At 33.4% G+C, this 24,894-nt stretch overlaps 1 protein-coding gene and 1 long non-coding RNA gene across 2 annotated transcripts; both read left to right on the top strand.

Moving 5' to 3' along the window:
- The first annotated feature begins 197 nt into the window (after nt 1-197).
- LOC134276284 (uncharacterized) lies at nt 198-19,933 on the top strand. Its single transcript, XM_062758538.1, has 4 exons — nt 198-281; nt 4,452-4,551; nt 18,118-18,239; nt 19,834-19,933. Exons 1-4 carry the CDS (start codon nt 223-225, stop codon nt 19,931-19,933), a joined length of 381 nt encoding a protein of 126 aa, XP_062614522.1. The 5' UTR covers nt 198-222.
- A 168-nt stretch (nt 19,934-20,101) lies between these two features.
- LOC134276283 (uncharacterized) lies at nt 20,102-21,801 on the top strand. Its single transcript, XR_009994017.1, has 3 exons — nt 20,102-20,151; nt 20,630-20,762; nt 21,533-21,801. It is a non-coding gene; the product is annotated as an uncharacterized LOC134276283 (long non-coding RNA).
- Nucleotides 21,802-24,894: the final 3,093 nt, after the last annotated feature.

Below are 24,894 nucleotides of genomic sequence, written 5' to 3'. Positions count from 1 at the left end.
AAAATATATACTTTATCAGTGCTTATTAGTTTACCCTGTTAATCATGATAAAAAAAAAATCATTTCAGTTTTATCAGACAGTGAATACTTCAACACTATCACTTTAATCATGGCGGACTTTTGGGCCAGGATTATCTTCAGTCTTTTCATTTCAACTGAATTAATTCTAAATGATGTTATGGGAAAATCCTGTGAAAAAAAGTCAGTCCTTGTTCTTGTAAGATGGACGACGGATTTGTGGTGGATCTAACTTCTGTATCCAGAAATGATCAGACTCCATAGTAGGGACATAATATTATTTACTTATAAATAAATGTACATTTTAAAAATATTGCATGTACATGTAGGTGAGTGTAACAATGAAAAAATTTCACCCCAAGAAAACCATGGTCAACCGAGGCGCATCCGAGGTTGACAACCGTATTCGAGGGGTGCAAATTTTCAATGTTACACTCAACTACAAGCAATATTTTTTATATTATACTAAATGTTTTATACAAATACTTATTACAGTGAACATGGCGCGCATAAATTTTGTCAATATTTTATGGAATATCGCCCGTTGTCAAGTAATACTAACTGTTGCTAGTAATACTAACTGTTGCTACATTTCAGGGCGTGGCTTTGAATTACTCAGCTGGTAACAGACTTTTTTAACGAATTTTTCTCGACAAATCAGAAAATTGTTGAAACTGTCAAAAAATTCTTTTGTATAAATTTCGAGAAATCGCCAATTTTAGGAATGGACAATAAATTTCAACAGCTGTTCAAGTAAGTTGCTTGGATTGTTTTTAAATGTAGATGTACATGAAATAATTGACAGTAGTATTTGGCGTGCGATCTGTAGGAATAATGTGTACAAAAAAAATAAATTGATCGGCTGACCGAAGTTCCAAAGTTACGATTGATTGATTGTATATTGTATAATTAAAATACACCCAAATAACGTTTTAATTCATGGTTAATATATATGGAGAAAACAAATGAATATTTTAAAAATCTACTTAAAATTGTAACATTTTGAACCAAATGACTATCTAGCCAATTTTCATATTCATTTTTGGTAAATCAAAATACGATAGAGGGAAATTACTTCCCTTTTATATTTCAAGGAAACCCGATATATCACAAGAATGCTATATACATAAAATTTCCTGTAATATATCAATGAAATTCTCTCTTTTTTAACGCGCCCAGATTCCTGCCAAATGTCGATCAAAAGCGCCCTCGAGCATTCTTAATTTGTCTCAAAAGTTTTTATTACATATCATCTGCATACAGCATGTACAGCGAATCCCTATTGAGTGCAATCATCGGCGTTTTATGTCAATTCAATTCTTTTATTCCTTGTATCAACAGATACATCAGATTAACATATTGATAACATATAATATACATATTTATACATAATTGTCATGTAAACATATATTACAATGTATTTACACAAGCATTGATAAATGTGCATATCTATGCATACATATTATTGTAATATCATATAATTAATCAATTATATGACTCAGTTTATTTTATTTTCCCGCAAATGATATGCTTCTCTTAAAAAGTTCCCCAGACCTCTTCATTCCCTTACATTTTGAACACTAAGTAATTGTATTAATTTTTAAAAATACACTACATGTACTGTTTTGATAATAATATTTTTAAATATATTTCTTCCTTAAATTTTCATATGTTGGACATGGTAAAATGAAATGAAATTCATCTTCTATTTCATTTAGAGTACATAAAATGCATTTTCTATCATTTCTATTGGTATTCGTGTATCTACCCCTTTCAATATATAAGTTGTGATCAGACATCCCAAACTTTGCAATTATTTCTCGATTTTTAGCATTTAAAGGTTTGTTAAGGTAATACTGAAGGCGGCTGCATTTCATTTCCGGAAATTTGGGTAATTATCAACTTTTCATTTCCGACATTTTTTAGTTTTCATTTCCGACATTTTTTAGATTTCATTTCCGACATTTTTCAAATTTATATGTAGTACTTATAGTAATGTTTGATAACTTTACTTATGAATAATTTAAAGGAATAAATCATTAATAAATAATTGAAATCCAATTTTGTAAATCTATCAGTGACTTGAACATAAGTTCGGTGCTGTCACTGACATTTAATTAAGTGCACATTAAATGTGGGGGAAAAGTTTTATGCATTACCGTCCTTGACTTTGTGCTACATGAATGAATAAATATGTATACATAGATGTTTTTTTTTTTTATTTTTTATTCATATTTTGGTATAAATACTTTAAAAATTCCATCTTCTTTTACTTAAAAAACATTGAATTGCTGCACAGGTAAATTCCGGAAATGAAAAAAAAAATGTTGGAAATGTAAACAAAAAATGTCGGAAATGAAATTAAAAAAATGTCGGAAATGCTATGCATATTTCCGGAAATGAAATGCAGCGACTGAAGGCAATGTGTATCTATAAAATGTTTGTACAAATTAGCTTTTGGCATATTGCCAATATCTTCTCTTAATTCCTGAATGTAAATATCTTTCATTCTCTGTTCAATAAGTTTTATAACATATTTATCATCATAATTTGTGTCTATCAAAAAGTTTAATCCAAATCTATTCAGTTCTGTTTTAATATTTACAACCCATTCGTCATTTTCCTGTACCATTTCTTCATAACACGTCTTAAGGATACAATTTTCTGTTTTTCTTAACTTTAACCGCTATTTCATAATTTTTATTTTCCTTATAATATGACAAGGAAATCTACCAAGTTCATGATAAATAAGCTTGTTGCTAGCATTCTTTTTTAACCCTAAATTTTTTTTATAGAACATAATATGGACTTTTTCGACATCAATTCCTTTGTTAAAACCCCCATACTTCCGAAGCATACAAAAGTATACTATTAACATAGGTATCGAATACAAAGCAATTTGTTTGAACATTAAAATAGTAATCATTTAGTTTACTATTAAACCCAAGTCACATTTCCAAAAACGACCAACGGCCGACAGGTTTTGAAGCAAAAATGGGATTCTTCGGGTGACAGTCGGCAGTTCATCGGCCGCTGTCTTGCCCGATTTTAACCTCTTTTATTGTCGGCCGACCAATTTTGTGTCCATCGGTCCAAGTTATAATTTTTTCTGCGTCGGTGGCCGATTCTTCAATTGAAGTTATCCGTCGACCAACCTTCGATCATCGTCCGAACATCGGGAGTCAGTTCATAAAGACGCTAGTCCGTCGTTCGACAATAAAGGTGTTCATTATTTCGGCCGACGTTTAAAATCAAACTGTAGCTCAGAGCTCGATGATCGGGCGACAATTGGCCGACTTGTGAATATTTAACCTAATAAGGATACATAACACAAACAAAGATTTGATGCATGGATTGATATATATTTTTTGAACGGAAATAACATAAATTATTCCATAAGATATAAAGAAATCTGAAATATTCTTTGCTGCTTAGATATGCGCCATTTGTCGTTTTTAATACAATTCAATACAAACATTTTCAACATTGAGTCACAATTTTATAAGATTCAGCCACTTTGCCTTACAACCATTACTCGTGTCACCTATCTGAACATACATCTATGAAAAAATATTGCCGATTTCTAAAGAAAAAAGTTTGTTATTTATCCAAGTCATCGGTATTCCCTAGGAAATAATGTGACTGCTCCGTGTCGCCCGATACTGTGTCGGCCGATCATGACAGTCATTGTTCTTTCAGCCGACAAGACCAGACAAATTTAGTCGCCCGACCATCGTCTTAAATGTGACCTAGGCGTTAATGCTAAAAAGAGCTTTTCGTCCTTGATCTGCAAGTTTCTGTTGTGCTTTAGTAAATTTACCATTATAATTTAATAATAATCTGAGATAATTAAACTCATTTACTATTTCTAATTCTTTTTCGTCGTAAAACCACTTCTTATTTTCTTTTATTTTTCCTCCATTTCTAAAAACTATTATTTTAGTTTTATCTGCATTTACAATTAGATTCCATATCTTGCAATAGTTATGCAAAGAGTCAAGTATTTGTTGTAACGCTTCAGGTGTTTCTGCTAATATAACAGTATCATCAGCATACATAATAAGGAACATATTAATTAAATTAATTTCAATTGAGCGGCAATTCTCGTTTAACAAATGCATTTCAAAATCGTTTACATAAAAAGAGTACAATATTGGGGATAAAATTTCACCCTGAAAAAGTCCAATCTGGCTTCCAAAATATTCGGAAAGGACACAGTTTACATACATGTACATATTAATTTAGCGACTCTCATTCCTGCTTTCGAAAACGACAGGAAGACTTTTTATCTAAGTTTCTGCACTCCTTCAAAGCCCCCATTTTCAAAGATATGGTTGCCAATACATACCCATTGGTATGAAATGGATGAGAACTGTGGCCATGCCTGCCTAACTGCAGGTATACCAGTTTGTATATCTCAAATATATTTTCAGTTTTCAGGACGTGCCAAATCCCGGTTCCAATAACGAGTTGTACTCCTTCAATCCCTGCAGTGGTTTTACTGAAGGTACAGGATCATGCAGTGACGTTACGGTAAGTTAACATGTGATAGGCTGTCCGTTTGGAAGACATCAAAATTAAGAATATCTTCGAGCTGCTTAAATACTAGTACTTGTGTGAATGGCAAAATCTACCCTTTTGCATTTGTCTTTTAAAAAAATAAATTTTCTTATAAAATTGTGAAATGTTTTTTTGCTAGTACATGTACATTTGTATTGATATGACTATATATACATGTTATTGTATATATATATATATATATATATATATATATATATATATATATATATATATATATATATATATATATATATATATATATCCAATGAAAAAAAGTCAGAAATCACAAATCTCGAAAATCATTTTTACTGTTAGCGCTTTCTGCCTAATGGCTCTTCAGACAGTTAAAAGTTAAATATAAAATTGCTTAGTAACGTTCATAACCACGACGTCAAGTATTGTCCATTGTGACGTCATAATAACGTTAAAAGGTAGCATTATAATTCGCACCGTTACAATCACTTAAATAAACCAAAAAACAAGTAGAAAATAACTTTAGTTAAAACTGAAGTAATTATTTTCTGTTAAGTTTTGGGTTAAATAGTTTAATGAAGTAGTCCTCCTTTGCTACTCTGGATATTTCACAGTCATTGTGCATTTTATAAAATGGAAATAATTTAAATTTCCCTTTCCCACAGGTAGCAAAGTGCTCACTGCACGGCGTATTCCTTACGCTAGGGTCCCGAATTTGTTGTTTATGGACTCGCACTCGTGCGTTCAGTTTGCCGGTTTGTCCTATGTAGTTTTCATCACAGGTCGGACAGGTTATGCAGTAAATAACATTTTCTGATTTACAGGTCATGTTGGCGTTTGGTGTTAATTTTTTACCACATTTTAAAGTTTTTTCGCTTCCCTCCTCCAGATATTCACATGTTCCACAACGTGGGTCACAGCACTTTTTGACGACTTTGTCTTTGGTTGTTGCAAATCTTGCTCTGGTTAGGATTTTCTTCAGATTGGGTGCCTGTCTTCTGCTATTAATAATTTGAGACTCCTTGATGATGTCTTTTAGATTCTGAGATTGTTCTAAAATGGGAAAAAATCTCCTGGCTGATCTTAAAATATTGTGGTTGCGTGGATTGTGCGTCACAACAAAAGGGATGTCGCTTTTTTCACTATCATCCTTGCGGCGAGTGTTTCTTAGTACAGAAGTAGGAATGTTTTTTGCTTTTTCAATTCCGGCATTGATAAGATTCTCCGGATAATGTTGTTTTTGGAGATATGATTTAAATTCTTCTAACCTTTTCAAGCGTAAAGTTGTATCGGTTACTATTGTGCATATACGTCTTGCCATATTGTATGGAATATTACGCTTAGTATGTGATGGGTGACATGAATAGAAATCCAAATATTGGTGCGAATCTGTTTCTTTGCAGTACAGGTCTGTAATAATTTTGGTATCATCCTTAATTAGAAGGAGGTCCAAAAATGGAAGTTGTCTGTCACTCATCTCCATTGTGAACTGAATTGATTCCTGTAATTGATTTAGTACCGTATGGAATTTTTCTAAATCGTCTTCAGTTTTATTCCAAAAGATAAAAATATCATCAAGGTACCTTTTCCAGTTTTGGCGAATGTATTGTACAAAAGTTTCGTCAAATATTTCCGGAAGTTTACTATATAGCTTTTCTTCCAAGTAACCCATAACTAGAGTGGCATAAGTTGGGGCCACTTTGGTACCCATAGCTGTGCCCTTGATTTGAAGGTAAAATTGCTCATCAAAATGAAAATGGTTATTTTCTAAAACTACTTGAAGGGCTTCAAGTATAAATTCTTTAGAGAATCTTTCATTCGTTTCTGTTGGATATTTTTCCATCCAAAATTTGACAGCTTCAAGTCCCAAGTAATGTGGGATGTTGGTGTAAAGACTGGTTACATCAAAACTTACAAGAAGCGTGTTTTGTTGTACTTCCTCTGGAATGTAATTAAGGAAATCCAAATCATCACGGATGAAACTGGGTACTTTTTTGCACAATGGTTTGAGAATCAAATCAAGTAGATTGCTCAGTCTTTGTGTACATGAGGATGGTCCTGCTATAATGGGACGGAGTTTTAAATCCGAGGGTTTCGGAATTTTTATATATGTATTTTCACATCTTTTGATATTTTCCTGGATTTCCTTGGATTTGTGAATTTTTGGTAGACCGTAGAAATTGCTGGTTTTAACGTCAAAATGTGTGAGATAATCTATTTCATTCTTAGTAAACTCACCAGCAAATTTTTTCGTAAGTCGTTCAATTCTACGCATTGTTTGGCGGTCTCCATTTTGGTCAAGTTTTTTATAAAACTGATCATCTTGAAGTTGACTCCTTACCATTTCCTTGTAATGGTCTCTATCCATTATAACTATTGCACCTCCTTTGTCCGCTTCTTTAATAATGATGGACGAATCCTCACTCAAATCTTTTAAAGCATTCTGTTCCTTTCTTGAAATGTTTGATTTCACATTGGTTTCCGCTAAATTAGTATCCGCTGAATTTTTAAGACACATTATGTAATCTTCAAGATGTTTATTTCTATTTGGTGGCGGTTTAAAACCTTTTTTATTTCTAACTAAAGATTCGTCGTCGTCTGTTTCATTTTGAAAAAATTCTCTCAAACGCAGTTTTCGGCAAAATTCCTCCGTGTCCTTTTTTATGTCAACATCATCTTTTTTAGGGGTCGGCGTAAACTTTAAGCCACGTTCCAAAATTTTTATCTCTTCACTTGTTAGGTCCCTTTGGGATAAATTGATTATCTTAGGTCCAGGTTGTTTTGATTCATCCATTTCTTGTTCCTGTGGAATACTTCCGGTTTCTTGCGTTTCTTTTGACGCTGTCCCTGTCCTAAAAAATGATCCCTGTCAAGATTATAGTTTTGTTTGTTGTAATTGACATTGTGTTGGTATTTTGGTTTTTTATTCCACGTCTCGCTTTGATTTTGATGTTGTCCTTGGTTTTGAAGTTGAACATTTGATTGGTGGAATTTGGGATTTGCTGGTTGGTGTTTTGCAGGACCATTACTTTTCTTCTTAATTCCTTTCTTCACCATCTCAGCATATGAGGGATTTTGCTTCATTGTTTTACCTTTAGATTTGAATGTAGGAAGACTTCTGGCTTGTTGATTGTTATTCTGCGTTTGAGGTTTCCTTGGTTTATTGCTTGCAACGCGTTTCTGTTTTGTTTGTTCTGTGCCATACGTTGCTTCATAATTTCCTAACCATGCGATATATATATATATATATATATATATATATATATATATATATATATATATATATATATATATATATATGTATATTTAAAAAAATTTGGTTTTGAAATTGAACATTTGATTGGTGGAATTTAGGATTTGCTGGTTGGTGTTTGGCAGGACCATTACTTTTCTGCTTAATTCCTTTCTTCACCATCTCAGCATATGAGGGATTTTGCTTCATTGTTTTACCTTTAGATTTGAATGTAGGAAGACTTCTGGCTTGTTGATTGTTATTCTGCGTTTGAGGTTTCCTTGGTTTATTGCTTGCAACGCGTTTCTGTTTTGTTTGTTCTGTGCCATACGTTGCTTCATAATTTCCTAACCATGCGATATATATATATATATATATATATATATATATATATATATATATATATATATATATATATATATATATATATATATATATATATTATACAATTATTGCTGTGTTTTGAGGTCAATACAATGATTTAGCCATCTGAGGAGTACAATATTCACCGAGCCCGGAGGGCGAGGTGAATATTGTACTTCGAAGATGGCTAAATCATTGTATTGACCGAAAAAAACAGCAATAATTGTTTTATTATATGATTCACTAATAAAATGATAAAACCCATTACTTGTTTGCATTTGATTAAGTCCTATCCAAATACAATTAAGAGAGAAGCAGAATTAAAATGTTAATAAACCTTACAGGTCGTATTTATTTTTTTTGTTAAGTTTTTTTTTAAATCAATTTTAGTTGCCATGAAAAAAATATGTCAGTTTTTTTTATAGGATAGATTTTGAAAGAAGGAGTGTTATCAGGGAAAACTGACTGCCCAAAAGTAAAAATTGTTTTTCAATAAAAGTGTTGGAGGAGTGTCCATGCATCCCCTCTTATCACCCTCACCCGAAAATATATATTCGCTTAACTTATCTTCACATGAAAAAAAGTTATAGTAGTTTAAATAGCTTTCCAAATTCAATTTGTATCAATTTGGAATATCCCGATCTATTTTTAGATCAATGTAGAGGAAATAAATCCTTGTATTGACCTGGAACGTCACGTGCAGGTCAATACAACGTAGTATTTTTCTAACATAGTTGGATCTCAGCCAATCAGAGAGAAGAAAACTATTCAATCATATAATAAATATATTTATATATATATATATATATATATATATATATATATATATATATATATATATATATATATATATATATATATATATATGTGTATATTTAAAAAAAGGTAAAAAAGAAAACACAAAAATCCTCAGTTAAGCTTTAGCGCTTTCATTTTTCAATCTTCAGAAGCTTACAATAGTATCATAGTAACAGTGATTATGACGTCATGTTAAGCGGAACATTTAATGTCTATTATGACGTCATAGATACTATATGACAAAAGTAAGAGGAAATCACAAGTAATTTATAAAACACTATTAAGTTTCGGCTGAAAAATACTAATAAAATGTTTTTCTTTTTCCCGTCTCTGGATATCAGTGGCACAACTGAGTTTATAGAAAGGGAAAATTTTGAATTGTTTTTTACCACACGCTTCCAGGTGCGAACTTAATTGAATTTGTCTGTATTCGGGTGTACTAATGTGTTGCTTATGTACACGTACACGGGCACGGAGAGTGTTGCCGGTTTCACCAATATAATATTCCTTGCATCCAGGACATGTGATGACATAAATGACATTTTTTGTATCGCATGACATGTTTTCTTTAACTCTAAATTCACGCCCATTGAAATTATAGCTGGTCCCTTCTGTAATGTATTCACATGTACCGCATCGAGGGTTCTTACACTTAGAGACTGTATAAGTATGGTCGTTGAATTTGGAAGAACAAAGTATTCTCTTTAGGTTTTTGGGTTGGCGTTTACTGTTGATAAAACGACAATTCTTGTATACGTTTTTCGTTTGTTCGTCCTCTCTAAGTGCACAAGTCTAAAATTATAAAGGATGCCATAAAAGAGCAAAATAGTATATGTATTACATGTGCTGATCCCGCTGATTTAAGCTTCAGACCAATTGTAGGAGGACCGAACTCTTCAACGCAAAGACTGAGTCATTTATTGGATATACTTTTAAAACCATATTGTCAAAAAGTACCCAGCTTTGTGAGAGACGATCTTGATTTTATAAATCATTTACCTACTCATGTCACCTCTAACACCAAACTTGTCACACTAGATGTTGTAAGTTTGTATACAAATATTCCTACAGAATTGGGATTGCTAGCTGTCAAATTCTGGACTGAAAATTATCCCGATGTTCTAAACAACAGGTTTCAGCGGGACTTCATCCTAGAGGCTCTACAATTAGTTCTAGATAACAATACATTTGAGTTTGCAGACCATCATTACCTCCAAATTAAGGGAACAGCAATGGGGACAAAAGTCGCACCTACCTATGCAACATTAACCCTTGGTTATCTAGAACATAAATTACATGACCAACTGTATACGTTGTGGGGGATAGAATCTGCAAACAAAATACGGTCTAAATGGAAAAGATTTTTAGACGATTGTTTTATCTTATGGGAGGAGGATGTCGATAAACTAACGGAGTTTTATGATCTACTTAACCAAATGAATTCGGATATCAAATTCACGATGGAAACAGATGATGTACAAATGCCATTCCTCGATGTTCTTGTAACAAAGGATAATACCAGCTTAAATACGGATATTTACTATAAACCAACCGACACACACCAATATCTGCATTTTGGATCAAGCCATCCCCATCACACTAAAACAGCTATACCATATAACCTCGCAAGAAGAATATGCACCATTGTGAGTAATACCAATATCAGGGATATTCGACTGGAGGAATTAAAATTGTATTTATTAGACCAAAAATATCCAGAACAACTTGTAGATAATGGTATAAAGAAAGTCAAGGAGTGCGATAGAAGTCAGTTACTTTTAAACATACGACGTGCGAATGACGTTGAAATAATTCCATTTGTGCACACGCATAACCCGAGAAATCAAAACGTGAGTTCAATTATTCATGAATTGAACAACGTGCTTAGAGAGGACGAACAAACGAAAAACGTATACAAGAATTGTCGTTTTATCAACAGTAAACGCCAACCCAAAAACCTAAAGAGAATACTTTGTTCTTCCAAATTCAACGACCATACTTATACAGTCTCTAAGTGTAAGAACCCTCGATGCGGTACATGTGAATACATTACAGAAGGGACCAGCTATAATTTCAATGGGCGTGAATTTAGAGTTAAAGAAAACATGTCATGCGATACAAAAAATGTCATTTATGTCATCACATGTCCTGGATGCAAGGAATATTATATTGGTGAAACCGGCAACACTCTCCGTGCCCGTGTACGTGTACATAAGCAACACATTAGTACACCCGAATACAGACAAATTCAATTAAGTTCGCACCTGGAAGCGTGTGGTAAAAAACAATTCAAAATTTTCCCTTTCTATAAACTCAGTTGTGCCACTGATATCCAGAGACGGGAAAAAGAAAAACATTTTATTAGTATTTTTCAGCCGAAACTTAAGGGGGGACCTATGTCGTTCGACGTCAAAGCAACGTTATGTGACGTCACAATAGCGACGTTTGTTTTTTTCCCGCTGACTTTTGCAACTGTGATTATAGGCATAACATTGTTATTAATCAAAAACGTACACATTTTACAAAAAGAATTTTTTTTCATCATTTTAAATCAGTTTTATTTGATTTATGGAGTTTGTTAATATCAGAATTCTCTTCCTTTGGTTGATAATTCATAGCAATTTCAGTTGTGAAGAAATACCTCTATGATATGCTGATATAAAAATGCAAAAAATATAAGATAAAATTCAGCAAAGACAGCGGCTTCAATTAGGGAAATATGTTTAATTTTATGATTACCATTAATTGTATTTTCTGGATAAAACTAAGAAAAATAAAGAAATGTACTTGTACCTATATTTACTTATTGATTTATAGTGTATGTAGATTTTATTGTATAAAGTCATTCCTATTAGGTGTTGGTTGTTGACGGGGAGGGGGGGGGGGGCAGAATGATTAGAATGAAGAAAAAAAGAGTATATCTGTTTAAATCATTTCTTATCAAAACAAAATACTCGTTTTTTGCAAAATAGTTTTATATTCAGATGTTTGTCAGTGCTAACTTACCTTTTTTTAGTGCAGAAAGGTCAATATTTATGACAAAAGAGTACGAAAATAAAAGAAAACGTTATATTTCTCGTTTATTTTATCATAAAGGTATACTTTTTTCCTTGTTAAAATAAAGAGAGGGGTCATTTCTTTCAAAAATTATGAATTACCACATTTTCACACAAAGACTTTTTAAGATATTACCTGTTATGCATGTCGGAATTGTTAAAAATACGACAAGAAAAACGGGGTGATACTTACATTGTGCTCCTGTATAATTTTTCATGCGAGATGAATTACAATGAATTTGCCTTCATTTTAAAGATACAAGTCATATAAATTAAATACATGTAGATTTCGAATGTGATTTGACATTTTTGGTTCTTTTTAGCGCATATTTGGAGTAGAACAATAACGTCTGAAAATAATCTATTTTTAGCTTTTCACACTGTTTTTGCACGTGCTCCTGTGTAAAAATAAGCATATAAAGGTATTGTTTTTAATACCTAAAAATTAAGATCAAGTGGTCAGGAAAGAAATGTCAAAGTTTTGAAAATTTCACACAAAGACTTTTCGGACATAGGTCCCCCCTTAATAGTGTTTTATAAAATACTTGTGATTTTCCCGTACTTTTGTCATATTGTATCTATGACGTCATAATAGACATTTAACGTTCCGCTTAACATGACGTCATAATCACTGTTACTATGATACTATTGTAAGCTTCTGAAGATTGAAAAATGAAAGCGCGAAAGCTTAACTGAGGATTTTTGTGTTTTCTTTTTTACCTTTTTTTAAATATTGTTATCCGATTACTGAGACATTATTTAAATTTTGGATATATATATATATATATATATATATATATATATATATATATAGTAAAAATAATTAAAAAGAAAACACGAAGACAACAAAGTAAAGCATTAGCGCTTTCATTTAAAAAATCTTCAGATGCTTTACAATCAAGTTTTTAACTGTCACATAGTAACGCCTTCTATGACGTCATAATTAGCGGAACGTAATACAGTCTCTATGACGTAATTCTCCCAGCAGTTATTACGGGAAAGTTAAACAATGCTATTTAGCTTTGGTTTTAAAGTAGTAATAAAGTGTTTTTCTTTTTCCCTTCGTTGGATTTGGTTTCCGGACATCTTATAGAACGGGAAAACGGTAAATTGTCTCTTCCCGCATATATCTAAATGTTCACTAAGCTTAATTTGTCTGTATTGCGGGTTATTAATATGCTGTTTGTGGACTCTTATCCGAGCTCTCAGAGTAGTACTAGTTTCTCCGATGTAAAATTCGTTACAACCCGGGCATGTTATGACATAAATTAAGTTCTTAGTTTCACAGGACATGTCAGCATTTACAGTGAAATTTCGGCCCCGGAAGTTGTAGCTGGTTCCGTCCAAAATATAGTCGCAGGTACCGCATCTCGGGTCATTGCATTTAGTTACGGAACAATTATTTTCCTTGAAACTGGATGTGCACAGAATTCTTTTTAAATTTTTAGCCTGGCGTTTGCTATTTATAAATTGAACATTTCGGTAAATTGCGTTTGTGTTCTCATCCTCCTTTAGTATCAGGTTTAATTGTTTTACCACTGGTAAACAGCAATTAGGATAGAAGTAGCGAAACAACGTATTCACGGAGAAATTCAACTACTTCGACGAAGGTCAAATAATAGCTACAAGAAAGTAGCTGACTTCGACTCCCAAATGGAAATAGAGTTGACAAAAAAGGCCTCCGGCAAAGTCTTAGAAATGCTTCAAGGTATGTGGTTATCTGACTGTGAGAATGAAGAGCACAAATCCGTCAACAGGTGGCGTTATGCAGAAACATGGCTACTTGACTATGAAAAAAACTACGGCAAGGAACCAGTTAAGGAGAAGAAACCACCAAAACAACCTCCCTCTGGAAAAAATACAATCCCATCGTCAAAAGCTAAGACATATGCAGCAGCTGTAAAATCTACTGGACCAAATATGCCAGTTAACACTCAAAATCCTCAGCGCCCTAATCGACCAATAAAGAAAATAAACAACGAAAAAAGACAAATAACTTTGCATTCCGTAAAAACAAAAATAAATATGGGAAGCTACACTATCCGAGAAAACACAATGTAGGAGATACCCAAAACCTTAACTACGGAGGAAACACTGGTATTAGTACAAACGATTACTACAGGAATGATCGTGTTACATATATAGGGAAAGGTGCACAGAATCATTTTTTAGGGGGAGGCAAGCCGAACAAGGGACAGAAATACAAATCCAAATGGTAAATACTCAAAGTGTTGAAAGTGAGAAAACATCTAAATCGACTAAAGAAAACAACCAAATAGACCCTAAAATATTAAATTTATCCAGCAGAGAACTGACAGAAACCGAGATAAAATTATTGCTGAAAGGGTTAAAATATACGCCAACACCACAGGCTAATAATCAGGAATTAAAAACGGATGTCAAAGCATACACTAGACGTTTGAGATTGTCTGAATATTTCCATACCGAGGACGAGGACATATCAGACCGAGAAGAAAGTGATCTTGTAAGAAATAAATCATCATTTAATCCGAAAAAAGGTAGGAATCGGACACTTGATGCTGTCTGTGAAACACTTGAAAATATTTCTTTACCTGTGAATTTTCAGCACATAAAGGCAAATCTTTCTAAAGAGGAAGAAAAAGCACTGAGAAATCTTTCAACAGATCCAAATATTGTGATCAAAGAGGCCGACAAAGGGGGCGCAGTTGTTATTATGAACAATCATTTTTACAAGAGTAAAATTATGGACATGTTGCAGGATAACAACTTTTACAAACAAATTCATGGAAATGATGATAGAAAAACCATGAAGAAAATAAAAAGTCTGATTCATGGACCCCTATGCCCAGATGTAACAGAAAAAGAGAAGGACTATCTAATTAATTTCGACTTCCGGGAAAGCCAATTTTATGGACTTCCTAAAGTGCATAAATCCGCTATAATAAAGGAAGCTATCAAAAATCAAAACAAGGAATACATTATCTGTCCAGATCCAGTAGACCTGAGTTTTAGACCGATAGTTGGAGGACCTAATGCACCTACACAGAGACTCAGTCAGTTACTGGATATTCTCTTGAAACCTCTCTGTAAAAAGGTAACTAGCTATGTTAGAGATGATCTCGACTTTCTAAACCACCTCCCCAGTAATGTCAACAAAGATGCAAAACTGGTTACCTTTGATGTTGTGAGCTTATACACAAATATACCGACAGATTTAGGAATACAGGCTGTAAAGTTTTGGATGGAAAAATACCCGGATATGATCAACAACAGATTTCAACATGATTTTATTTTGGAAGGATTGAAATTAGTACTTAATAACAATACTTTTGCATTTGCCGAAAACCATTACATCCAAACCGAAGGCACGGCAATGGGTACGAAGGTAGCGCCAACGTATGCAACCCTAACTTTAGGCTACCTTGAAACTTTACTTAAAAGTGAACTTATTAAAGTATGGGGAGAAGAATTTGCTGATTTGATAGAAACAAACTGGAAAAGATTTCTGGACGATTGCTTCATTATTTGGCACGGCGACATGGAGAAATTAACGCAATTTCACAAAATACTAAACGGGTTAAACTCCAATATTCAATTCACTTTAGAGATGAATGAAGAAAAGTTACCATTTCTTGATGTGTTAGTGGAGAAAAAGAACACAAGGATAACTACGGATATATACTACAAAGCCACCGATACACATCAGTATTTACACTTCGGCTCATGTCATCCAAGCCATACTAAAAGAGCGATACCCTATAATCTGGCAAGAAGAGTTTGCACCATAGTAAGTGAGGAAAGCACAAGGGATTTACGACTAGAGGAATTAAAATCTTTTCTTGTGAAACGTAAATACCCTTTACGACTAGTGGATGATGGTATAAAAAAGGCTAAGTCTTATGAAAGAACACAACTACTTACGACACGTGAAAATCGGGAGGAAAAACAAATTATACCTTTTGTTCATACTCACAATCCACGAAACCAAAACCTAACACCAGTGGTAAAACAATTAAACCTGATACTAAAGGAGGATGAGAACACAAACGCAATTTACCGAAATGTTCAATTTATAAATAGCAAACGCCAGGCTAAAAATTTAAAAAGAATTCTGTGCACATCCAGTTTCAAGGAAAATAATTGTTCCGTAACTAAATGCAATGACCCGAGATGCGGTACCTGCGACTATATTTTGGACGGAACCAGCTACAACTTCCGGGGCCGAAATTTCACTGTAAATGCTGACATGTCCTGTGAAACTAAGAACTTAATTTATGTCATAACATGCCCGGGTTGTAACGAATTTTACATCGGAGAAACTAGTACTACTCTGAGAGCTCGGATAAGAGTCCACAAACAGCATATTAATAACCCGCAATACAGACAAATTAAGCTTAGTGAACATTTAGATATATGCGGGAAGAGACAATTTACCGTTTTCCCGTTCTATAAGATGTCCGGAAACCAAATCCAACGAAGGGAAAAAGAAAAACACTTTATTACTACTTTAAAACCAAAGCTAAATAGCATTGTTTAACTTTCCCGTAATAACTGCTGGGAGAATTACGTCATAGAGACTGTATTACGTTCCGCTAATTATGACGTCATAGAAGGCGTTACTATGTGACAGTTAAAAACTTGATTGTAAAGCATCTGAAGATATTTTAAATGAAAGCGCTAATGCTTTACTTTGTTGTCTTCGTGTTTTCTTTTTAATTATTTTTACTATACAACTATACCGACCACTGTGAATTCATGGACTTCTGATATATATATATATATATATATATATATATATATATACAATAACATGCGACAGTAGGGCTGCATGGGTCAATGTATCGATTAACTATTTACAACTTACAGAATTGCTATGCAATATACATTGAATCCTCGCGTCATAGAAATATTACTTTACCATTTCCCCGCAAGCACTTTAAAGCGGGGTACAAATTTCTCTAAAGTTTAGCGTAAAGAATATTCTGATATAATGTTTTCATTAGAAAATAACTTTTCTTATTTTATGAGATTCAAGCAAGTATAAAATAGTTGGAATTTGGCACTATATTGAAGATTAAATGAATTTTTTAAAGTGCGTGAAAATGCGTGATTGCGGGGAAACGGTAAATGCGTGATTTTGCGTTAGAAATAGGAAATGGTATATGCGTTAAAACGCGTGACTGCGGGGAAGGGTGTTAATAAATACGTATCGGATTTTTCAGTAGAAAAGTTGAGATTTTCAGTCACCAGAGGTTATTTTCAACTGTTTTTTAAAAATTAAAACTGATTAACAATGAAACAAACAAGAAGATATCACATCTTAAATAACTATTACAGAATGCATTTATTAATATTAGTTTAACTGTCATAAAAAGTTTGAAGAACTGCGAACGATAGTATTGTTCTCCCGCCTACTCCAAGTCAATTTTCAAAAGTTAACATATTTTCAATATTTTTTATAGATAATTATATGGATTTTCATAAAACATTACTTATTTGGGAAAACAAAGAGATTTCCAATTTGGTAATAAAACACCCAATTTTTATCAAACTTTTGCATCATGTGATTTACAAGTTTTTGATAGACTTATTATTTATGTCATATCGCATTTTACTGGGGGTTAATTACTTGAAAATGTAATTAAATTCCTTCAAATGCATTGATAATTTTGACAATTACTTGCAACTACAATTACTTTGATTTTACCAAATGCAATTAATTACTCTCAATTACTTTGAAGATTGTAATTAAATACATATCAATAAATTCAGAAATATTTCCGAACAAAAACATTTACGTGAATATTTTCAAGCGCAAATATTATTAAATTTGATCTATCCAATTGCCCTTGGCAGTGTGTTATGCTGTATAAACATTAAATTATTGAATAAACTCAAGCTTATGCCAAATATTACAACCGGTAAATATGCATCATTATAAATCACCCTTTTAAAAGGTTTTCTTCAAGAATAAAGTATTTGAAACGCAATTGAAAAAAATATGACATTTTTAGAATATATTTAAATACATTCAAAATTTTCTCAATTATCGAATATGTTATGCATCCAAAGAAAATTAAAATGTTCAAACACGTATATCAATACACAAAAAATCCGGCATCAATATACTTTCAGTTATGTCTTATTACCGTCAGTGGACCAATAAAGCAATACAAATATCTTGGCTCCAAAAATACGTCTTCCTTCTCCATGAACGATAACATCATAGATATGTATTATTCGGACGGAGATGGCGGGTAGGTATAGTTTCATCACATTCCAAAAAATCTTCGTGTTTTTAAAAGTAAATTTAGTTGTTTTATGAATGGTTGAACACATGTTGAAGGTTTATTACGGTTAAGCAAGGAATGCATTTTTTTCTGCTACAGATACAACGTTATCTCATACTATATAACAATCAAAGCATTTTATTGTTTTAGTAATAATAATTATAGTACTACTAGGTATTTAGGTAGGGGGCAACTGAGTGCATTTTTGACCCCCGGGTGTCGCTGAGGGTGTTTGGGGATAAACGGAGTGCAAACCGCGCGGTCCGGGATCTAATCAGCCCAGTCCAGTATCAGGAAAAACCCACCTATATTGTGTTAATCAGGAATTCCTCTGACTCGATCCACCTTATCCCACCTCTCATGTTTTAGAGGTCCGTGTTTGCTCCGATGCTATTTTTTATTGTTCTATGGACTTTGATATTGAATACTGTTCGTTATCTCCATATCGTTCACTCTACAGCCTTGACTTATTCTTGGTCATCCCTGTAGTCACTGGCCCAATGTCAAAATTTTCCACATTTTAAGTCGTTCTGTTTATTAGGACAATCAGGGGACCAGTGTTCCATTTCTTTACATAGGAAACTTAAGATTTTTCCTTAGCTCCTGTGTCTGTGTCTTTCTGGAGGGGACCTCTTACTTTTCCCTCGCAATGGCCTTCCGTCTGGACTGTAATGATATCAAGTCAGACTGAAATCGAGCCAACTAAGCACTGTAGAAAGCCCAAGAAGATTTTTACAGTGTATTTAAAGGAATTTCCAGAGGAGGAAAACAGAGGATTTGTTCGGCGAATATTTAGAAACATGCTGCAAAATCCTTAAAACAATTCAATTGGACTGGTTATTACAGTCCAATTCTATGGGAAGAACTAAGCAATCTACCTTATCCCTCCTCGTCTTCCTCACCTCCCCCGAGACTTTTTGGATCTCGGGGGAGGTGAGGAAGACGAGGAGGGTTCTTCATCGGATACATTCCTTAGTCTTTGTAAGTGGTTTTCTCTGTTGGCTCTCTGCATTCTCTCTAATATTCTGGTATATCTTTTTCTGAGAGTTGATTCTCTATGAATGTTTTATAAAAAAAAATTCTTTCCAACTCTTTGGCCAGTCTTCCCAATCTTAAAAGGTGTGCTGGTAACAGATTTTTTCATGGCAGAATCAATGTTCACAGACGATTCATCTGACAACAGCATGAGCTTCATGTCAGAAACATGCAATATTTAAACAGTCTATAACGTCACGTCTCGGTAAACGTAGCTGTGATTTGAATTGCAAAGTCTCTATGTGCATTTCAGATCCTGGACTGGACTGATTAGATTCCCGACAGGCAGGGTTGACTCGGGGTGCACTCCGTTGCCCCTCCCCCACTCCTACCCAAGCGGGACCCGGGGGCCAAAAGTACACTCAGTTGATCCCCTACCTGGGCGCCTAATACTATCATCATTGAGAACGTGACTAAAATTGGAAAATACATTTGAGATGATAAGACACTAAAAGATTGAGAGAAGTTTAACTTTGATTATCATAAAAGTTGCTGATCAATAATAAATATTTGTATACATTTTTAGGACTTCATCAGTTGTTCACATTTCTTGTAATGACGGTACTTTGGGGACTTTTTTTGAACCTAAGGGAAGCACCGGAGGTCCATATGTAAGCTTACTGTAACTTAAATTTCAGCCCAGTTGAGCCATAGGCTTAAATGAGCCTTTTAACTGAAATAGAAAATCTTACCAAATTTTGATTGAAATTCATTTCAATAACTTATTCACCTATCATTTATTGATTTCTTTTCTTTACGAGGAAATGAACTTATCCACAAATCTGGCATGCATGCGCAGAAATGGTTCCTCCAAGTTATCCATTGGCACGATCCTTCTCATTGTGTAAGTCGGGGAAAAAGACCTATTACATAAGTCATTCCTCATCTGATTTTTAAAGACAAATCTAAAATTTTAATAATGAAGTCTGCTTATAGCTGTTTTTTATCAAAAGATATGATTTAACTTTGCCATTGTTTGTTGGTATCTTTGACATTAAATTTGCAGTTTTATGGCTAAACAAAGTTTTAAACTAACATGTATTTAATATCCTTTAGACATTTTCTCTGTTAAGAAAGGTTTTTTCCCCTATAAACTTGTGTTGTGTATGATTTCTTTAAAAATATATTTTTTTAAAAAAAGGAAGGGATACTTTAAAAAAAAATAATATGTAAATAGTAATAGTTCAAGATCATTTTAGTAAATTATACTCAAGTAAATAAATATACTAGCCTAAGTAATCAATTGCACAAATCGAACAATATTTCGATCAGTCAATCACCAGCTCCATCCAAAAGTGAATCGATAAGTTTTTCACTTTCAGGTTTGTCTCCCTTCTATTGCTATGTATATTGCAATTGGTCTGGATCGTTGAACAGAAGTTTGTTAGAAAGCAGAGCGGGTAACACTTTATCTCCGACTATGAATTCTGGAGCAGTGTGCCTGGCAATGTAAAGGTGTTCCTTTAAGCTTTTATTACTGCTTCAAGCTATATTTAAAATCTATCTAAATCCACTGGCACTGGGACTCTGGGAGACCTATTTTCTGCCGGAATAGACAACGAGTCGAATTACAAGACTGAAGAGTTTGTGTGTAACTACATGTACACATGTTTAGCTTTGAACATGTCAAAAATGCTTTTTTACAATAAAATGACCCTCAAATGTGATATTTTACCTGTTTCCATTGAAATTTTCTTGCTATCATTGATGAAATATGATACAGTTAAAGTATATCTTTGATGGAGTTCGCAAGATTCCAGTTCCCCAAGACCAGGACTAGCTACTTCCTGAGGCGCAGTGGAGGGAAATAGATCTGGTCGAGGGAACTGAAATCTTGCTAACTCATTCAATGATATACCTTTAATCTGTTTCATTATACCGATACAAGTGTAAAAAAAAAAATTCGAAACACGGGGAATTAGCTTTCAGAGCGGGGATTAGCTCCCTAGACTAACGCGTGATGATTAGTACATTAATATATTATACCGATAAAAAGGTAAAATCTAGAGAATTATAGATAACCGGAAATTAACTTCTAAAGCAGGGATAAGCTCATGTGACTAAAGCACTGGGATTAGTCCATTAACAGTGATTTCAAGGGAATTATTTACATTTCACTACCTAATTTTTATATAAGAAAAAATCAGTAGAAGTATAATTATGTACATTAAATCGACAAATTTGATGGACAACAAAAACTTTACAAGGATATTTCTTTTTTACAGATTGGTCTTTTGTATGCTGCGAAATGTGGAAAAACAGGACACCGATTTGATAAGATCTAGCGGAACATGACTGCTATTTCTCTTCAAAATGTCAGGAAGATACAAGCATAACTATAAATTTTTTTATTTCTTTAAAGAATGAAGCTTAGATGTTATACGATGTATCATAACTTAGGACAGTTTACGCTTTATATACACCAAAGTGGTTTTAATTGTAGATGGTAATTTATGCAGTGCATGGAATGTTTAGTATTTACTGTTTTGCTAACTAAAGGCTTTATAACTCTAATCTAGTAATGCTTATTAAAACATGATGCAAATGACACATTTTTGTGAAAGACAAGAATGAGTGCACTTTAGTAAGTGATTTGGAACCTTTTCGGCTATTAGTTTTAAGCTTTAAATTACAATATATCGCTAAATTAATCTATGATTATTGTGCATGCATATGCGCTTGACATTTATGCCTTGGATTTTTAGTCATACATATTTCTATATTTACAGACTGTCATTGTAAAGAACATGTATTTAAGCCTTTAATTCCGGAAATCTGAATTGGATCAATTTCGAATTTAAGGTATCCGCAAATAGGCGGAAACATTTAGAGGGGCTTGGGCACAGTTTCAACTGATTTTTTAAAACCAATTTTAATGTTTACAATTTCTACATAAGGCATCAGCTATTGATTAGCAAAAATTTGAACATTATTTGTTGATTAACAAACAAGATACAGAACTTAAAATTCTTCATAATGTAAACAAGGCTCGTGCCTTGTTTTTGTTTACATATAGAAAATATCATATTCATAACAAAATGAAGTTCAGCAAATCAATAGTAAGTGTCGAATCGTATTTAGAATTAACTTTTATTTGAAATTATCTACTTTGTACAAAGATATATTAGTACATTAACCTGTGAAAATAAAAACATGACACTAGCCTTGTTTACATAACAAAGGTTTGGAGCTCTAAATCTGTCTTGTATCTGGACAACTGGCATTCAAATTTTTTACGACCATTAGAAAGACCCTAGTTAAATATTTGTAAAAATGGAAAAATAAATTTTGAAATTTTTTAGCTGCAACTAGTACTGTGTCCATGCCCCTTTGATGTAAACATTAACACATGATTTTTTCGCATTCAGATTCTACACTACGAATTTTAAATGAAGAAGAGAGAGGTTGTGTAGTTTCATGGTGCACCAATAATAAATGGTTCTGGTGTTTAGGGATGAGGTGTGTCTGTAGATGCATGCCTCGCCCTGCAGGCATGCATTTTACGTCCCATCCGACAGACTTTAAATTTCTTTGATAAAATGACAAAGAACTTATAGATACATTCACTGATTAAGATCTCAAACATATTTTGATGACAAAGAATCAGTAGTGAATACTTACTTTTTCCCATAACTCTCTGCAGAGGGCTGACCACATTTTTTAATGAGTGTCTTTCCTTGGCTTTCTATAAGATGACAAAGAACATATAAACACAGAATCTGAATCAGAACTCAGACATACTTGGATGACAAAAGACCAATAATTTCTAGTACTTTAGAAGTTGTGCTCTCCCTAAAGGAGCTGTCACTAGAGCTACTGCTACTCAGAGACAGCTTCTTTTCTGCCTTTCCAAATTATACAAAATAGCACAGAACTTAGCCCCCAAAAATTAATTAATAGTTTCTCAGACACCGCTACTGCCGCATTGCTAATTTTATTAACATTTTGAAAAGGGAAATAACTCAATTTTCTATTTTTTCCAAGTTGAAAAAGAAAATTGAGTTAGTCCTCTTTTCGTAAATGCTAAAATCCAGGACATCTAAAAAAAACGTTTGTTTGCCCTCTCCCGACCGACTGATTAAAAAAAGCCAATCTTAACTCCATGAAGAAATTATTTTTGAATGAATATGTACTCTGGAAAATATAATTTGAAAAATTAGCATTGAAATTTTCTGAGGAAAAAAAACTTTCTCATCAATTTAAAGGTTAAAATGTCAAATATTGTTATATCCATTTAAAGGTCTTGTCAAAGTATGAAGATTAGCACCAATTGTTCAAAATTTATCACCAAGGTCAAAGTTTGGAAATTTTTGGTAGAGGTGTTGGTCAAACTCCAAGGTCATTTTCACAAAGTCAAATTTGGTGGTAGCCGAAGAAAGATCTAGTAACAAGGAATACACTAGTGAAATATGAAAAGCATTCCCGCACTCACTGAAAAGTTGTGGCCAAAGTAAAAATTTTGCAAACAAATAAAAGACGGGCGACACAAGGCAAAAGCTAAGTCTTCGATTACGGGGGAATAAAAAAGCCGCACGGTATTCAAAACTTGTTGATTGTCATTAATGATCACTTGACTTCGAGCCTGACCAACATCTTATACACTTTGACCTAACAACTAACTTTCATTGTACTTACCCGCATTGAAATAGTTCAAACATGTAATAGAAATTGATTAATCCTGAATCTCTGTTCATCAGACGAAGTATTTACATAGCTGTGTACTAGTATTATTACCGGCCGCCAGGAGGCGGTCGGTTATTAGTCAGCCCGCGGGCTGACTAGTTATGGTACGAAGAACTTCCAATGCGCTTGCGTGACCTGGAATTCTGGGAGTGGTTCTGCAGTAAATCACTCCTGCTAATTTTATTTCAGTAAAATCAATATACACCAAGAAATCAATATAAACCAAGAAATACACGTTTAACACCAAGGCAATCTGTAAATTTAACTCAGAAAGGAATTTCCCGATGCTTAATTTTGTATAGAAGATTTCAAACTGTTTACTGGTTCGCAGTAATTTATAACTGGTTCGCACCTGATCATGTGTTCTACGCAGCAAAGCATACAGTTGCTACTGTTGGATGAATTTAGTGTTTGTCGCGACAATTGAAGCTCTTTTATAAAATATATTGAACGTATTTTACTTATGTATTTAAATCTTAAATAAATAAAACACAAACATTGGTTTATTACATATTTTTGGCTTTTCAGTTTTTACTGCTTTTACTTTCGTTTTCACTATTTCGATCCCGATGCTAAATAGCGGACAGACTTGATAAGTCATACAAAAGATACTTCGGAAAGTAAACACAACTGGCTAAGCTTGCTCGTTTGTTGCCCCCCGCTGAAATTAGAGAATATCAATTCCAGTCTGTATGTCCGTTCATATATAGTTCTGTCTGTCTGTAACACTTTCACTTTCCTGCAATATTGCGTGAAGTCTTTGGGCTTTTGCAGTGAAAGTTTACACAACTATTTACACCTTATATGGCCTTTGGAAGACCCTCTTGATTTTGAGGTCAAAGGTCAAGGTATTAAATTCAGAAATTCTGTCTGTTTTAACACTTGTTTTCCCGCGATATCTCTA

The sequence above is a fragment of the Saccostrea cucullata genome, unplaced genomic scaffold (assembly GCF_032062105.1).
Source record: "Saccostrea cucullata isolate Sc308-1 unplaced genomic scaffold, CSIRO_AGI_Scuc_v1 ctg7108, whole genome shotgun sequence".
Classification (NCBI taxonomy): domain Eukaryota; kingdom Metazoa; phylum Mollusca; class Bivalvia; order Ostreida; family Ostreidae; genus Saccostrea; species Saccostrea cuccullata.
Note: the sequence above shows the minus strand (reverse complement) of the source record. Positions and strands in the feature narration are given on the sequence as shown.

Excerpts from the sequence above, each read along its gene's own strand:
- LOC134276284 (XM_062758538.1), top strand. The coding sequence starts at position 223 with ATGGACGACGGATTTGTGGTGGATCTAACTTCTGTATCCAGAAATGAT. Across the intron at positions 282-4,451 it reads AGAAATGATCAGACTCCATA|TTTTCAGGACGTGCCAAATC; the intron begins GTAGGGACATAA and ends ATATATTTTCAG. Across the intron at positions 4,552-18,117 it reads GATCATGCAGTGACGTTACG|TTATGTCTTATTACCGTCAG; the intron begins GTAAGTTAACAT and ends ATATACTTTCAG.